The sequence below is a fragment of the Carassius auratus genome, chromosome 5 (genome assembly GCF_003368295.1).
Source record: "Carassius auratus strain Wakin chromosome 5, ASM336829v1, whole genome shotgun sequence".
In the NCBI taxonomy this organism is placed as follows: domain Eukaryota; kingdom Metazoa; phylum Chordata; class Actinopteri; order Cypriniformes; family Cyprinidae; genus Carassius; species Carassius auratus.
In genome coordinates, this window is record NC_039247.1 from 3,484,291 (window position 1) to 3,499,755 (window position 15,465).

General features: G+C 40.2%; 1 protein-coding gene and 1 pseudogene across 3 annotated transcripts; both read right to left on the minus strand.

The window, feature by feature from the left end:
* Positions 1-1,550: 1,550 nt before the first annotated feature.
* LOC113071283 (leucine zipper putative tumor suppressor 3-like) lies at positions 1,551-10,594 on the minus strand. 3 transcript variants are annotated; one of them, XM_026244658.1, is made up of 6 exons: positions 10,393-10,594; positions 7,011-7,628; positions 5,024-5,605; positions 4,355-4,675; positions 3,557-3,787; positions 1,551-2,844 (listed from the first exon to the last, which is right to left on the minus strand). In XM_026244658.1, the coding sequence occupies exons 2-6, from the start codon at positions 7,542-7,544 to the stop codon at positions 2,206-2,208; spliced, it is 2,307 nt and encodes a 768-aa protein (XP_026100443.1). In that variant the 5' UTR covers positions 7,545-7,628; positions 10,393-10,594; the 3' UTR covers positions 1,551-2,205. The 3 variants fall into 3 exon arrangements, with proteins under 3 accessions (XP_026100443.1, XP_026100435.1, XP_026100448.1); XM_026244650.1 differs by having other exon boundaries at positions 10,385-10,594; XM_026244663.1 differs by having other exon boundaries at positions 5,033-5,605; positions 10,385-10,593.
* A 367-nt stretch (positions 10,595-10,961) lies between these two features.
* LOC113071298 (DDRGK domain-containing protein 1-like) overlaps positions 10,962-15,465 on the minus strand; it is an 11,373-nt pseudogene continuing 6,869 nt past the window's right edge.

The window sequence follows — 15,465 nt, forward strand, 5'->3', positions numbered from 1 at the left end:
ATTTCCTAATTTTCTCAAAATTGCAAGAAAAAGGTTAGCAAATTTTTTTTTTTTTTATTATTCCAATGGCGCAAATGACTTTCCATAGTATTCAGCAAGCCTGCATCTGGGAAATTAAATGGATATTTAGCATTTTTGATCAAATTTTTCTACTATTCCCTCTTAAATCATCACACTGTTGATGCGAAGTCAAGTCAAGCACTTTGCATTGTGGGAAACAGTATTGTGCGCAGTGTGCTCTGTTGTATACACACTGCAGTAACAGTACGCGTCGCATGCCAATTCCAGGCTTCATCTACCACACAACCCTCATTTCAGTCTTCACAACCCATTCAAATATTCCACGGGATCTCTGTGCACTTACGCCACAACATTTCAATTATCAATCTACTGCATATGACATTTTTAAAGTCAAATATTCTAAATGATACTCTCAGTAAGTATACATTGACACATTATATGCTCTTTTTGGAAGAATGCAAAGTCTTCATCCGTCGACTAATTGGAGATGGACCCGTCGCCCTCTGCACAGTTTTGGCTCAGCCGCCGTCCATCAGTCAAGCAGCTTCATCAACCAAACCTCATTCAGCTGCTGTTGTTCACAACAACCGAGTCCTCAGTTTAAAGCAGGATGGTCTGAGACCGAAGCGACAGGTGCACTAACATATTGACTCAATCTCTCCTTCTAGTTTACTCTACGTAGCTCAAAACATAGAAAAGGGCAAAAACAACATTCAGGTGATATACAGTACGTTCTGAGTTGAAATGAATACACGTCCTCCGCCGCTGCTTTGGGCAATAGAGCAGGGGGGTTGAGCGCTCCTCTGTCCCACACCAGGCCTCGGCCTCCAAACATACTCTATTCAAGCACATGAAAACATGCACAAACTCTATTTCACCGCTTTTCGTGAAGCGCAATTCATTATGCGTCGCAACAATGCATTCGGAGTCTGCAATGTATCAGTTTTGATAAAAATTAAAACTGTTCTTTTGACATAATAATGTTGATCATTTCATTTAAACTGAAAATTTAGCATTTATTTTTTACAATTTTGATTACATCAACTTAATATGGATTGCAATTTAAACTAAAATTTCTGCTTTAATATGCACAATTTTAAAATTGTGTAATTTAAACTGAAATGTCTGCATTAATTGTTTTTTTCTTATAAAAAACAAACAAACCGAGAAGATTAATAGATATAGATGTGTTGAAATTAGTTGAAAAAAAAAACTAAATATTTCTGATTAATGAATTAAAAAATTGTGTTAATGTTAGAAATTATTCAGTTCCTCCAAGTCAGAGTAGTTTGTTGATTAAACATAATCTGAATTACGTTGTCATAACCCAAAAAGACTGATGCAAAACATTTGTGCTATATTATTATTATTATTATTATTTTAGCCAAAACATTTATTTTGTATTTTGAGTGTAAAATGATTTCTGAAGATCATGTGACACTGAAGACTGGAGGAATGATGCAGAAAATACAGCGGAGCATCACAGAAATAAATTACACTTTAACACAGATTCACACAGAAAACAGATGTTTTAAATTGTAATAATATTTCAAAATTTTACTGCATTTTTAATGAAATAAATGCAGCCTTGCTGAGCAGAAGAGAAGAACTTCTTCCAAATCATCAAATCTTTTGAACGCTTGAATAATCTGCTTAATTTCATCTTGCACATCTGTGTACTTGTGTAGAGTATGTTTCTGCGGCCCAACAAACATAAACATTAACATACGAGACTGGCACTAAGATTTGGTCCTTAAACGTGATGGTGCGTTGCATCTAAGCACCATGCAAGAACTTCACTTTAAGAGGAACTCCCTGCAGTTTTAGTCTAGTTTTGATTGTTTGAAGTTTACAGAAAGATGCTGTCATTATTAGGATATTCTTCAGAAAAGATGGTGACTTATTAATAGCCTAAACCCTCGCGCCTGTAAAAACACAAAGCTGAAACAGTCTGTTAATGCCAGTTCCCCATAAACCCCTGAGTGTTTTCCGCTTGGCTACTGACCTGCGGCCAGCTCCTCTGCACTAAACCAGCTGATAAGGCCACACATGCAACTCATAACTACCCAACGGACCTGCCCTCAACCCACACACCTGCCCCAGACAAGCAGGGCATCCTTGGACAGTCCTCGCAAGCGGTTTAGTTTTTGGATTGTACTGAATGCAGTTGTAATCAGGGATGCATTAGATCTCCGTTGACTCGATCCTCTCCAGTCGGGTCGGCACGGGCCACATCGGAGCCAGCTGGTGCATCTCCGGCAGCTTCTTCTCCTCCGCTGGTGGGGTGGGAGAGGTCAGGGATATGGAGACGGACACAGGGGCATCCAGCGGCGACGGCGTTGCGATCTGGGCTCCCAGCTTGTCTACGCGCTCCTCCAGAGCCTGGTTCTTCTGCAGCATCTCCACGTAGCTGAGCTGCAGCTGCGCCTGGTACTTCAGCACGCGCTCTTTCTCGTCCTGCCAGGTCTGGCGCTCCTGAGTGAAGGTGAGCGCCTGCCGCTCTCGCTGCTGCCGCTCCAGACGCAGCTCGCCCTGCAGTCGCTCCAGCTGCTGCCGCAGGTCGCCCGACTCCTGCCACTGGACCTTGGAGTCGTCGCTCTGCAGCGTGAGCAGCGGGTCTGGTGCCGGGAGCGCCCGGAGGGACGTGGGTGTCTCCGGAGGGGACAGAAGATGCTCTCGGCTGCAGGACACCACCAGCTGACCCATATCAGTCAGGCCAGGCTCACTGGAGCGACTGGAACTGCTGCTGAGTTCACTGAGGGCCTTCTTCAACCGTGCAACCTCCGTCTCAAACGCACTCAGCTTGTCCCGCAGCACTGTGACCTGCAGACACAGAGAGGGACATATACACACATCAGATAGGGTTGCATGAATCTAATAAATAATAATATTCCACTGTAAAATAAAATTAGTTCTGTCTTGGCAAGGTTGAGCTGATGGTCTTTCATCCAGCAAGACATGTCTGTTAGACAAGCTGAGATGCGAGCAGCTATCATCGGATCATCAGGATGGAATGAGAGTTAGAGTTGAGTGTCATCAGCATAGGCGTGGTATGAAAAGCCATGTTTCTGAATGACAGAACCTAATGATGCCATGTAGAGAGAGAAGAGAAGTGGTCCAAGAACTGAGCCCTGAGGCACCCCAGTAGCTAAATGGTGAGACCTTGAAGGATACCTTGAAGGACCTATATCATATAAGACATTGAGTACTGAATCAGACTGAACTGCTGAACTGCAGACAGAAAAGAAAAGTGGTACAAGAACTGAGCCCTGAGGCACCCCAGTAGCTAGATGGTGAGACATGGACACCTCACCCCTCCAAGATACCTTAAAGGACCTATATAAGACATTGAGTACTGAATCAGACTGAACTGATGAACTGTAAACAGAGAAGAGAAGTGGTCTAAGAACTGAGCCCTGAGGCACTCCAGAAGCTAGTTGGTGAGACTTGGACACCTCACCCCTCCAAGATACCTTATAGATACCTTATTCTCTGTTATCATAGTCTGACAGACAGACACAGATGGCATCTTTACCTCGGCAAGCATGGTCTGTAGCTCGGCCTCGCAGCGCTCCAGCTCCAGGGTTTTGGTGCAAAAAGACTCTTTGAGGCTGATCTCAGCCTCCTCTCGCTCTCTCAGCTGGGCGTTGAGGTCTTTAAGCTGTCCTCGCAGTGCCACCATCTCTCCGGCCCGCTGTGTCACCTCGCCCTGACTCTCCCTCAGCTGCTGCTTCAGCAGAGAGATCTCACCCACCTTCTGACACACCTGCACACACACATATACAACTATATATTTCTGTGCAGTCTAACGGTTATCTGGATATTTAGCCTATACGGAAATTGTGGAAAAATATTTCAGTTTAAAATAAGGGTTTTCTATGTGAATATATGTTAAAATATAATTTATTTCTATGATCAAAGCTACTTTTTCAGCATCATTACTCTAGTCTTCACTCTTCAGTGTCACATGATGCTTCAAAAATCCTTCTTATATGCTTATTTGCTGCTCAGGTATTATTGGTTTCTATTTATGTTGGAAATATTTTTGTGGAAACCATAACTACTTTTTTTCAGGATTTACAGTATAGAAAGTTTATCAAATAACAGCAACTTATTTTCCGTTTGAATTAAATCCATCTGCAGATATTTGATCTTGTCTTAGGGATAAACTCACTTCATTTTGATTAATTTCTCAAAAAAAACAAAAATGTGCTTCTCAACTTAATGTATCTTGATTCAAGGATGTTTAGATGTGTAGATATGTTTAGATATGTCTGTCTCAAAACTAAGTAAAAGTCCAACTGTGATTTGATGTCAGGCGAGTCTCTCTCACCTCCCACTTAGTCTCCTCTAGTCTGGGCAGGATATCGGCCTGCTCCTTCCTGAAGTCCAAGCACTTCTTCTCCAGCTCCTCTCTCTGAGCGAGCAGCATCGTCATCTCATCCTGCAGACGCCGCTTGTCCTGCTGCAGACGGGCGATCTGCGCCTGCAAGGCCTGCTGGGTTCGCTGGGCACGTCGGGTCACCTGCTGCAGACGCCCAGCGTAGTTCTGCCTCAGCTCCTCCATCTCACGCTCCCACACGCGCTGTTTCTCCTCGAAAACCTGCACGATGGCCGCCTCGCTCTGGTCCAGGTTTCGCCGCATGTGAATCACCTGCGAGAAGGGCAGGGTGGCCGAAACACACGAAAACACAAGCTTGATTTCATGCATTATTGCATGCTCACGTCACGTGTCTGATTGCATTTCTTAATGCAACTTTGCATAAACTTCTATATCTAGCTACATGAATAACAGCACACCCCAAAAAAAATCTAATAATAATGATAAAATTCATGTAGACAGCATGTATGTACAACAGATTCATGATTTAGCTTTTCACGAAAGTATGCAAATATAAACAGTTTACAAACGTACAAAACAAGGTGACAAAAGCATTTTGCAGATGGCACATTGAAGAATTAATATATATATACTGCTAATGAATGTACAAAGTTCTTTCACCTCACTTACTTCTTGTTCTCTCTCCCACAGACGCTCCTCCAGGTCCTGAATAACGTCGTCGGATGATGGAGAGGGCCTCAGGGGCGCGGGAGCATCGTTCAGGTGACTGAGTCGCTGGTACGAGGAGGAGCTCTTGCCTGAGGATGAGCGGCCGCTGTCCGAGGCACTGAGGCCGTTCTGGTAACCCGGCTTGTCCAGTTTGTCCAGGGCGACGGTTCCCAGTCGGTTGATGTGGCTGGTGGAGGCACTGAGGGGTCCGAGCGCAGGCGGTGGGCCGTAGCTGGAGCCTGTGTACGTGGGCAGACTGGTCAGAGAGTTCCTCCCGGAGTCCGACAGACTGCCCTGTCCGGCCCGGCCTGCACCGGTGTGTGTCCCACGGCTGCCGGGACTGTCCTGGTCCCACAGTGGGCCAGGCGCGTTCGGACCCCCTTTCTCGCCTCCGCTGCCGCCACTTCCGCTGCTCCCAGGACCGCCGGCCGTCCCAGAGCTGGACTGCAGGGGACACACCAGATTCTGCATGGAGTGAAAGCTCTTGGGTACCACAGGTTTGAAGGCTGATGGACGCACCAGAGAGTCGTTGGTCTGCAGAGATAGAAATTAATTTAAATGGTGACATCAAATACAGTTTTTTTTTTTTTTGTATAAACTATATTTTAGTATATGTTATTATTTTTATTACCTTATTATTATTTTAAAATTTACCATTTTCGTTAAAATTTCACTTTGTTTAATTATTTTTTTAATGTGCTTTTGTAATTTTTAGTTTGCATATATATAGTATACAGTATATATATTCTATTTAGCTTTAATTTATATATTTTATTTCAGTTTTAGTTCTTATCATTTTAGTACTGCAGCTCATTTTAGTTAGTTGCCAAGACAACATTTTGTTGAAAGTTGAAATTTTAAGATAAGTTATAATCATGGGATAAAATTCATAATTATGACACCAAATGTTAGTTATCTCAGAATTTCAACTTGTAGTGACATAATGATGATGTTTTATCTCATAATTACGACTTAAGGTATGTCCATTTTATTTTTATCTCATAATTTTTACTTAGTATGTCATAATTTTGAGTTCTTTGTCTAACAATTATCATTTAACAGCTACCTGATATTTTCAACATTTAATTAAACAGTTATCACTTATCATCTCATAATTAAAAATTATATTCAAATTTATGTCAAATTGTGATGTTTTATATCACAATTATGATTTAGCAGCTATCTCGGTTTTTTTACTTTTAGTGACTTAATTATGATGTTATATATCTCATAATTGTAATGTGTTATAATTTTGAGATTTTTTTCATTTAATTACACAGTTATCACTTTTTTCTCATAATTACAAATTTGTCACATTGTGATCTTTTATATCACAATTATGATTTAGTAGCTATCTCATAGTTTCAACTTTTAATGACAATTATTATGTCTTATCTCATAATTAGGACTTGGTATGTCCTATTTTTATATCATAATTGTGACTTAGTATGTAAATTTTGAGTTTGTCGTCTCACAATTATGATTTAGTAGCTATCTCATAGTTTCAACTTTTAATTACACAGTTATCACTTTTTATCTCATAATTAATAATGTATGCCAAATTGTGATCTTTTACCTCACAATTAATTTAGTAGCTATCTCATAATTTCAACTTTTAGTGACAATTATTATGTTTTATCTCATAATTAGGACTTGGTATGTCCTATTTTTATTATTATCTCATAATTTTGACTTAGTATGTCATACGTTTGAGTTTGTCGTCTCACAATTATGATTTAGCAGTTATCTCATATTTTAAGCATTTAATTAGTTATCACTATTTATCCCATAATTTTCAAATTTATGTCAAATCGTGATCTTTTATCTCACAATTATGATTTAGTAGCTATCTCATAAATTCAACTTTCAGATGTTTAATCTAATAATTAGGACTTGGTTGTTCCTATTTTGGGATTTTTATCTCATAATTTTGTCGTACCTGTGCCTGCTCGAGTTTTCCCGAGATGGGCAGGATGTTGGGCTGGTTTTGATTATTGGGTTTGGCTTTGCTCTTGTCCTTGTGCTGTGGCGGCTGCGGTGGAGCTTGATGGCTGCCGTTCTTGTCGTTGTTCAGCACGATGTTGTTCCCACACAGGTCCAGACTCTCTCCGCGCCTGTGTCCTTCCCTCCGTGCCCCATTGGTGAACACCACATTGGACACCAGCCTCTCTCCGTTGAGCATCTGCTGGCGGTTGGTGTTGTGTGCCGCGGTGCGCTCTGTGTCGGTGTGGTTGCGAGCGTTAGCATGGTAATCTCTCTCTGCATTGTAGCTGTGCTCGTCGGCGGAGACGCCCTTGGTTTTGGTGCTGGGGATGGGGATGCGCTCGGCGCTGAAGCTGCGGTCATCGAGGCGGCGGCGGGCCGAAGGGGGAGGCGGTGCAGCCGCCAGCGGGCCGTTTGGGGTGGTGCGGGTGCCCACGCTGCGCATTGTGATTGGCCGCTGACTGGACGCCCCGCTCCCTACGCTGCCCATGCCAGGAGCCTCGAGCGCTTCACTCCACCGCCCACAGCGCCAGCACACACGGGCATGAAGGGGAAGTGAGCCGGGTCACACACACTGCAACACAATAGACTGCATTAGTGGATTTTTCACACAATATAGCATTAATATTCTTTTTCAATTGGGTCATTCAGTTGGGAAGAAGAAAGACAAAATATTACATGTCATAGATGTATATTTACTGAATAATGCGCTGTTTTGTAGATGGGGGACAAAATTACACAATTTTCACCTAAGATTCAGAGCCAAAATATAGGATGTAAAAATTAATAAAATTAGCAGAATAATTATGTTATTTTTACACAGAGGTTAGTAGTTCTAGTAATAATCTGTTGACTTTAGTCATCTTTGTTGCATTATATGCCAGTGGTGACAGTGGTAAAAAAAATCAAGCAAGTTTGCATACCTGTATCACAAAAAGTATTAAAGTTATCATGATTTTCTTTTAGAATTTGAAACTTAACAAACTCTTCTTTCAGCATTGTTATTTTTAAGGCCCTGTATGGTTCAGTTCCAGAGAAGAATCTTTTTAAGAATACATTAGTTTTTCTTCAACTCATGAACACCAGTTTTGGAAAATCTGCTGTAAACTAAGGTTAAAAGTTGTTCTCTATGAGGCCATTCACACAGAATGTGTTGTTTCATTAAAAAAAGTAAAAAATAAAATAAATACATAAAAATGCAGCGTAATGGAAAAAAAGTGAGTTAGCTTGAGCACTGCGTTTTTAGAATGTCTTGTCGTCCACAAGATGTTGCAAAAGATATGTTAACACCGAAAAACCATTTTTAAAACAGCAGTGCAGTGGAATGCATGTCAATCACCACACAACTAGCTGCTTTATAATATTACATGTGCACCATTACTAGAATAAAATGCAACCAATGTGAACGTGCGTGTACCACATGTATAGTCTCCCTTGTGGAATGAATAGATATTATACCGACAGCTCAAGAGAAAGGAAATAGTTGTAAATAACAACATACGTGCGTCCCTCGAGAATCATAAAAGCTGAACTGCTTCCTCTTCTTGCTGAACGTTTATCAGACCTCTCAAAAACCTGACTGCAAGTTCTCATACCAACACATGACAGAAAAAGACCGTGAGGAGAAGGTCTTCAGTCGAATGAAGCGCATATGTGTCTGTGATCAACACGGATCGGTTTCAGCGAAACTGTACCCTGATTATGATGATATCTGGAGTTAAATATTAACAAACACAGAGCACATCTCACATGACTCTGATCTTGATTGTACATCAGCAAAGGCAGTGTTCACATTCAGCTCTAAATGACAGAACTGTTTCTAAACTAATTTTCATTTGTGAAAATAAATTGCATACATATCCCTTTTCTTTTTGCAATTTATGTGATATTTATGTCAATCAAACTGCACATTGACTATATTGCATTCCTTATTTGCTTTTACTCTTGTGTGAAACATAAAACCATTTATGATAACAAATGGGAAGCATCTTAAATGAAAAGGAAAAAATAATTGTCTTCTCCAGATGTTCACTGATGGACTGGAGTGCTGTGGATTATTGTGATGTTTTTATCAGACTCTCATTCTGACGGCACCCATTCACTGCAGAGCATCCATTGATGAGACACTGATGCAATGCTACATTTCTACAAACCTGATGAAGAAACACACTCATCCTGATCTGGGAGGACAAGGACAGTTTCAAAACAGGTTCAATTTTGGATTTTGATAACATCATATTACCATGGTACTTCTTTAAAAAGGGCAAAATAGGATACAATAAGACATCATTCAACATTAAAATTAAAAACACACATGACTACTCAGCTCTTGTCTCGTGCACATGGATATACATCACAGCATGTGAATGCACATGGATGAGTAACCCATCTGAATATCTCTGTATTTACACACACCTCCGAGGCACTGCCATTGTGCATGTCCAACATTATTGTGTTTTTGTACGGTGCACATTAACACGCAGTTTCTACATAAACTCTCTCCGAGGCGGTCAGCTTTGCAGTGCTGCTGATGCTGTGCAGTAACATCACTGGTCCAGCAGAGCTCTGGATCAGATCAGCACTGGCACGTGCATCTACTACCCTCTCCAGCACAGTCAGTCACTCACAGGCATTACATCATCGCTCACATGCTTCATATATCCCAACACACATTAAAGATTGCCATCCACATCAGCCTCGGCCACACCATCAATAATGCAAGATCAGATTCACGGCTTAACCTCATCACTGCATAACACACATCTGCGAATCAAGGCAAATGCATGGATGTAAACATGCAGTGCAGCAGAATGACACACTGTGTCGATGCATCACACTCACACACCGCAGTGCAATTCAAAGAAGACACACACAACTGGAAAAAAAAACGAGAGTGGAGGGGTGAGAGGGAGGCCTGTACACAAACAGACCACAAAATGCACTAAACATGCATCTTCACCTGCTGAAGCGGCGCATGATCAGTGAATCAGTGAATGCAGGCCTAGTGATGCTGCTAACCAGCAGATGCTCGGATGCATTCAAGGCTGCGTTTATCATAACATAAAAAACGCTCTGCCTCCATTTAACAGAGAGAGAGAGAGAGAGAGACGGCAACAGTGCAGGATGCAGTGGCGCTACATCAGCAGCAGCAGCAGCACAATGGAGATCCAGCGTTCACCTGACTACAGGACGAAGCATCCGCTCGCTTTGCCTCTCATTACATAATGCGTGTTAGCGCTCATGCAAAATGATGCATCACTGCATCCGCATCCGTCCAGAACAGCAGCAGCATCAGCATCCAGCGTCTCCATCACTCACACACATACTCACTGTCTCACCGCGGGTCCGTGTGTCTGCTCTGCTCGGCCGCTGCGGCGTGAACGAACGTGTGAAGCCGCGCGATGCGCTGCTGCTGACGCCCGCGACGGAGATGAAGCGCGCGCGCGAGGAGAAGGAGAGAGCGCGAGCGGCGCGCGTCAGCTGAGAGACACACCCACCTGCGCCCCGCCCCTTTCGAACGCGGTCGGACACGCCCCCTTCTGCACGGTGAGGGCCTTCAGTGCATAACGACCGATCAGTTATTTTAGGACGATGAGCTACAAAACTAGGAAACCAACAGTTAATCAATTTATACTATAAAAACGTTAAAAAATTATCCAGAGGGCAGATTCACGAAAAAAAAAAAAGATTAAAATTAGTTTAAAATTCAAAGACACTTTAATGCATTAGCTATGAACTAATTATGAGCTATATATATATATATATATATATATATATATATATATATAGCTCATAATTAGTTCATGTTAACTAATGCATTAAATACTGTCAAAAAAAATTATACTTTATTGCAAAGCGTTGCTGTTTTTCATTAGCAAGATAAATGAAATAAAGTGAGACTGTTGTATTATTCAAAGCATATCTTCATTTAAATGTTCAAATAAATATTTTGCAACAGTAAACTTCAATTAAACAGGCATAAACAGATGAATGTAGATGATCAGAATGAATGTTCATGATATATACATGCACAGCTTTAAAAACAAACAATGCTTGTTCAGTAGCAGAACACGTTTCGTCATAACACAGTGCAAATATCAGTATTAAAGTCTCATGAATTGCCTTCTATTTCACATCAGTGAACACTCTTACTGTACAGCACACGTTAATCATGGATAAGCATGCACACATTTTCACACTTCACTCACAAATAATAGACTGAAGACAATCGAAAAGCATCATGTTATACTAAAACCATCACATGTTTATCATCTCACATCTCGCTCTGTTTTCTCTCTCTCCATTCACAAATTGGTCGGTGACATCAACAACTTCTCAAGGTTACTATGGCGATGGTCTCCATCCAACTGGAGCACAAGCTGGTGTCATGTGACGGAGGCTGATGGAGAACGAGCTGCTGGATGGAGTCTAATTAGAGAGAGAGAGCTGAGAAATTAAGGCACAGCATGATTCCACTGTCCTCCAGAGTTCATCTGGTGAGATGCATTTTCATCAGGAAGATCTGTGTGCGTCTGTATCACTCAGGATCACTGAAGAGTGTTATGATACATCAGCTTTAGAACTGAAACTCGTTTTTTATATTACAATCAACTAAAAATGGCTTCACACAAATATATAAACGTAAACACAGACTGTATTTATCCCCTTCAGACTTGGTGCTAGTATCCTAAACTCCTCACAGTGTTTGACATGTCTCTGTTATTATATCCAAATCAAATATTAGAGTCAAACATGCAGAGATTCATTAAAGACGCACATGAACGAGATTTACTCATGCTGCTCAACTTTCAAAAGGACTGTACATATGTTTTGTGTTATATTAAGATTTCTGAAGGCATTAAGTGTGAAAATCAGAATAGTGTTATTTTAGTTTCATTATACTAGTTTTTGTTAATATTTTGAATTAAATTTGTTTATTTTATGTTGTTATGTTTATGTAGTTTTAATTATTTTTTATCAGCTTTTTTTTTTCAGCTCTGTCACGTTACAAAGAAACACGTTCAGAATTGCGGTTTGATTTGTTTACTTGTTTCTCTACAGAAATCACACCACGGAAATAACAAGAGTCCTGAATATGTTAGTGTTCACACTTGAGTCAAAAAGAATTCAGTTCTGTTTGCATTCACATTGTGTGTGGACACAGTTTAGTCGATCTGAATGTTGATCAGTTCACTTTCTGTTCACAATGTAGTTGTTTAATACCTGGGTAAGTAAGTATTAAGTATTATAGGAATTCTTCTTATTTACGTATAAATTTAATAATAAAGATTATGCATTATAATATTTTTGGACGGTTCGTTTTTTAATTGAGCATAAGAGCTCTCAAAACCCTGAAACGAACCAAGTGTGCTCTCAGTGGTTACCGTATTTGGTCCGAAAACAGGGAAAACCTTCACAATATCAATATGCTCATGTATGAGTTTCACCGCAGGTAACTGAAGGATCTCACGCTGCTGGAATTCATGAATTTACAGAAAGACTACATTTCCCATGATTCTCTGCAGTAGAATGAAACACACAGATAGAGACAGCATCAGAGGTGAATATAGAACATGAACTGAATTTGAATTGAATTAGCAAACAGGATTCAGAATTGCCAATTAAGTAGAAATAAAATGGAATGAAATTCATTACATTTTTAAAAACAAATGTTCTAATCACACAAAATTTGAAGAAACTTAATGTCTTAATGTCATTCATTATTAATGTGAATCTAACCTAATTAAATGTGATTTTATGAATCATTACAGTAGAAGACTTCATTTCCCAGAATGCTCCAGTTTACCCCTGAGGCTAAAAATAGAGCCAGATATTAGAGAAAAATTATGCTTTACATATCAGCAAATAAACTAGTCAAAATTACTGGCATAATTAATGTTTTATCGAAAAACTTTTGTGTGATTGTTGAATTTCTTTGAATTGTAATTTAATTAGAAAAACAAATCCCGTCAATTCTACATCGCAGCTTACAAAAGTATGTTCTAAGAACGTTCCAATTAAGTTACGAAAACGTTATTCCAAACATTTCAAATGCCCAGTTTTCAAACTTTTGAAATCGTTTTGGAACGTTCCATTTGAATAATTTTCTGTTACATTTGAATGCTCTCGGAATGTTTTGTAACAAGTGGCAACATTTAAAAAAAAACGCTGGCTGAATATCCAAGGCACACATGAAGCATAAAAATGTTTTTGTGCTAATGTTTTAAGGAACATTATAACAGACTAGTTAATGAACTAACGTTCTATTAATGATACTGTTCAGAGAACCATGTCAGAATGTTCTGAGATCCTGTATGCTGTGATCACTTCAATTCAAATTCACACTCATGAACCTAATGGAGGCGATGCTTAAATTCTGTGCACTCTCCTGCGGTCACCTGATCACACAGCAGCTCTTGTTCAGCATTGCTCTCGTTGTTCTGCTATAAGAATAAAGTGTGTAACTCTGTCTGTTTACTCCTCTGTCTCAGCTCCACCAATCAAAGGCTCCGTGTCACTCTGCGCTCCCTCCACGCTCAGGAAGTCACACGGCCTGATGGGTTCAGAACGACCCTTGAGGGCCAAAGTGCACGCTATGAAGGAGAAGAGCAGGCCCACAAGCTCGATGTAAAAGCTTTCTCCTGCAGACATGCAGAGCGCCGGGCGGCTTTCAGTCTTCGCTCGCTGCAGGTTGTGTTCAATCACACTCATGCAGGCCGCACACACACCCACAACGGCCACGCAGAAGAACGCTGAGGGGAAATGTGCCAAAACACACGTTAGACAAAGAAACACAACACTTCAGGCCAGAATGATGCTTTTCTCTGTCCACTGCTGCATTATTGTAATTCTAGAGAATACAGATGTTATACTAGTTTCACCATTTCTGTTTCCTGACTATGATACGTAAAGACGTTTTTACACAAAATTACTAAATGTGGAACACGATGAGTTCATGTGATCCTCTTATCTGTGTTTGATAATGCAGGGTTTCCCTAACTGAGGTTCATGAATTCATGAAAATATATACCATTAAAAAAATAATAATAATTAAGAATTAAAACACATAAAAAACAGAAATAATAATTTATTTGTTTAGCTGCACGTCATGTGACCAACAACTAACTAAATTCTCAGAGCGACTTTTATAAATAGTAATATTTTAACTAATAGATATCACTATAATTCTCACACAGCCCATTAAAACAATTAGTATTTATTACAAGTTTTCAGAAAGTGTATGTTTAAATATGCAAATTATGCATTATCTAATTAATCATGCATTCATTTGCATAAAATGAATAAAACCAGTTTACTAAGCTCTTGTTTGATTTTGCTGACATATTAAAAAAAAAAAATTTCCAGAGGGAAAACCTTGTTAGCACTTTTTATCACTCTATAAATCATAAAATATTGTCAAAAGACAGAAAATAATAGAATATAGGAATAAAACTGTGATGTTGGTGTTCGTAAGAGCTGCTGAAGTGGAGAAACAACTCTGGGCTATGCGTGTTAAGAATTGAAATCTACAGATGCAAATAGATAAAGTGCAATCAAATAAACACTTCAGTTTGTATTTTGCACGATTTCTTTCCACTAGTCTGAATGCAGACATGTATTAAAGAAGCAAAATAGACTTCAAAACTGACCAGTGCATGAAAAAAAAAACCTTGCTTTAATGCACACGGAGTTATGAAACAAGAAATAAAATAAAGCTGCAGCAATCATTCATAAAATAATTCTTAACAGCATAATTTACGTCAGACTGGATTTAGTGAGTTTGAGTTGCACCTGTCGAGACGTGCAGTAACGTGACCAGCTTTGAGTGATTGACAGCTGCTCCGAGGAAATCCAGCAGGAACGAGGAACTGGAAACCAGGACGGCGCTGTAGCAGAGAGCAGCTAGAGAGTACAGCAGCCACATCCCCCATCCCTGCAGCCCACCCAGCGGACCTCCAGCAGACACAACCAGACAAAACACATCATCTGTGCTGCCATTTAAGACAGGTCTCTCTTGAACAAGACTAACTTGGTAAAATAAAGCTTGAAGAGTAGTTCAGAATAAAATGTTAGAAAATATACTCCCCCCTCGGATCATCTGAGATCAGGATGAGTTTGTGTCTTCATCAGATCTGGAGAAATGTCTCATCAGTGGACGCACTGCAGTGAATGGGTGCCGTCAGAATGAGAGTCTGATAAAAACATCACAATAATCCACAGCACTCCAGTCCATCAGTGAACATCTGGAGAAGACAAAACCTGAAACACATCCAGCATTAAGATGATTTTAACTCAAACACATAGAGTCTATAATCCAGAATAACACTTCCTCCAGTGAAAGGTCTCTCACATGTGTTTAAACGCTGCTTGATCTGTGCAGATTTCTCTCCTGATTCAGACCAGAACACTGT

Excerpts from the sequence above, each read along its gene's own strand:
- LOC113071283 (XM_026244658.1), bottom strand. The coding sequence starts at position 7,544 with ATGGGCAGCGTAGGGAGCGGGGCGTCCAGTCAGCGGCCAATCACAATG. Across the intron at positions 5,606-7,010 it reads GAAAACTCGAGCAGGCACAG|ACCAACGACTCTCTGGTGCG; the intron begins GTACGACAAAAT and ends CTATCTCTGCAG. Across the intron at positions 3,788-4,354 it reads TAGAGGAGACTAAGTGGGAG|GTGTGTCAGAAGGTGGGTGA; the intron begins GTGAGAGAGACT and ends GTGTGTGTGCAG.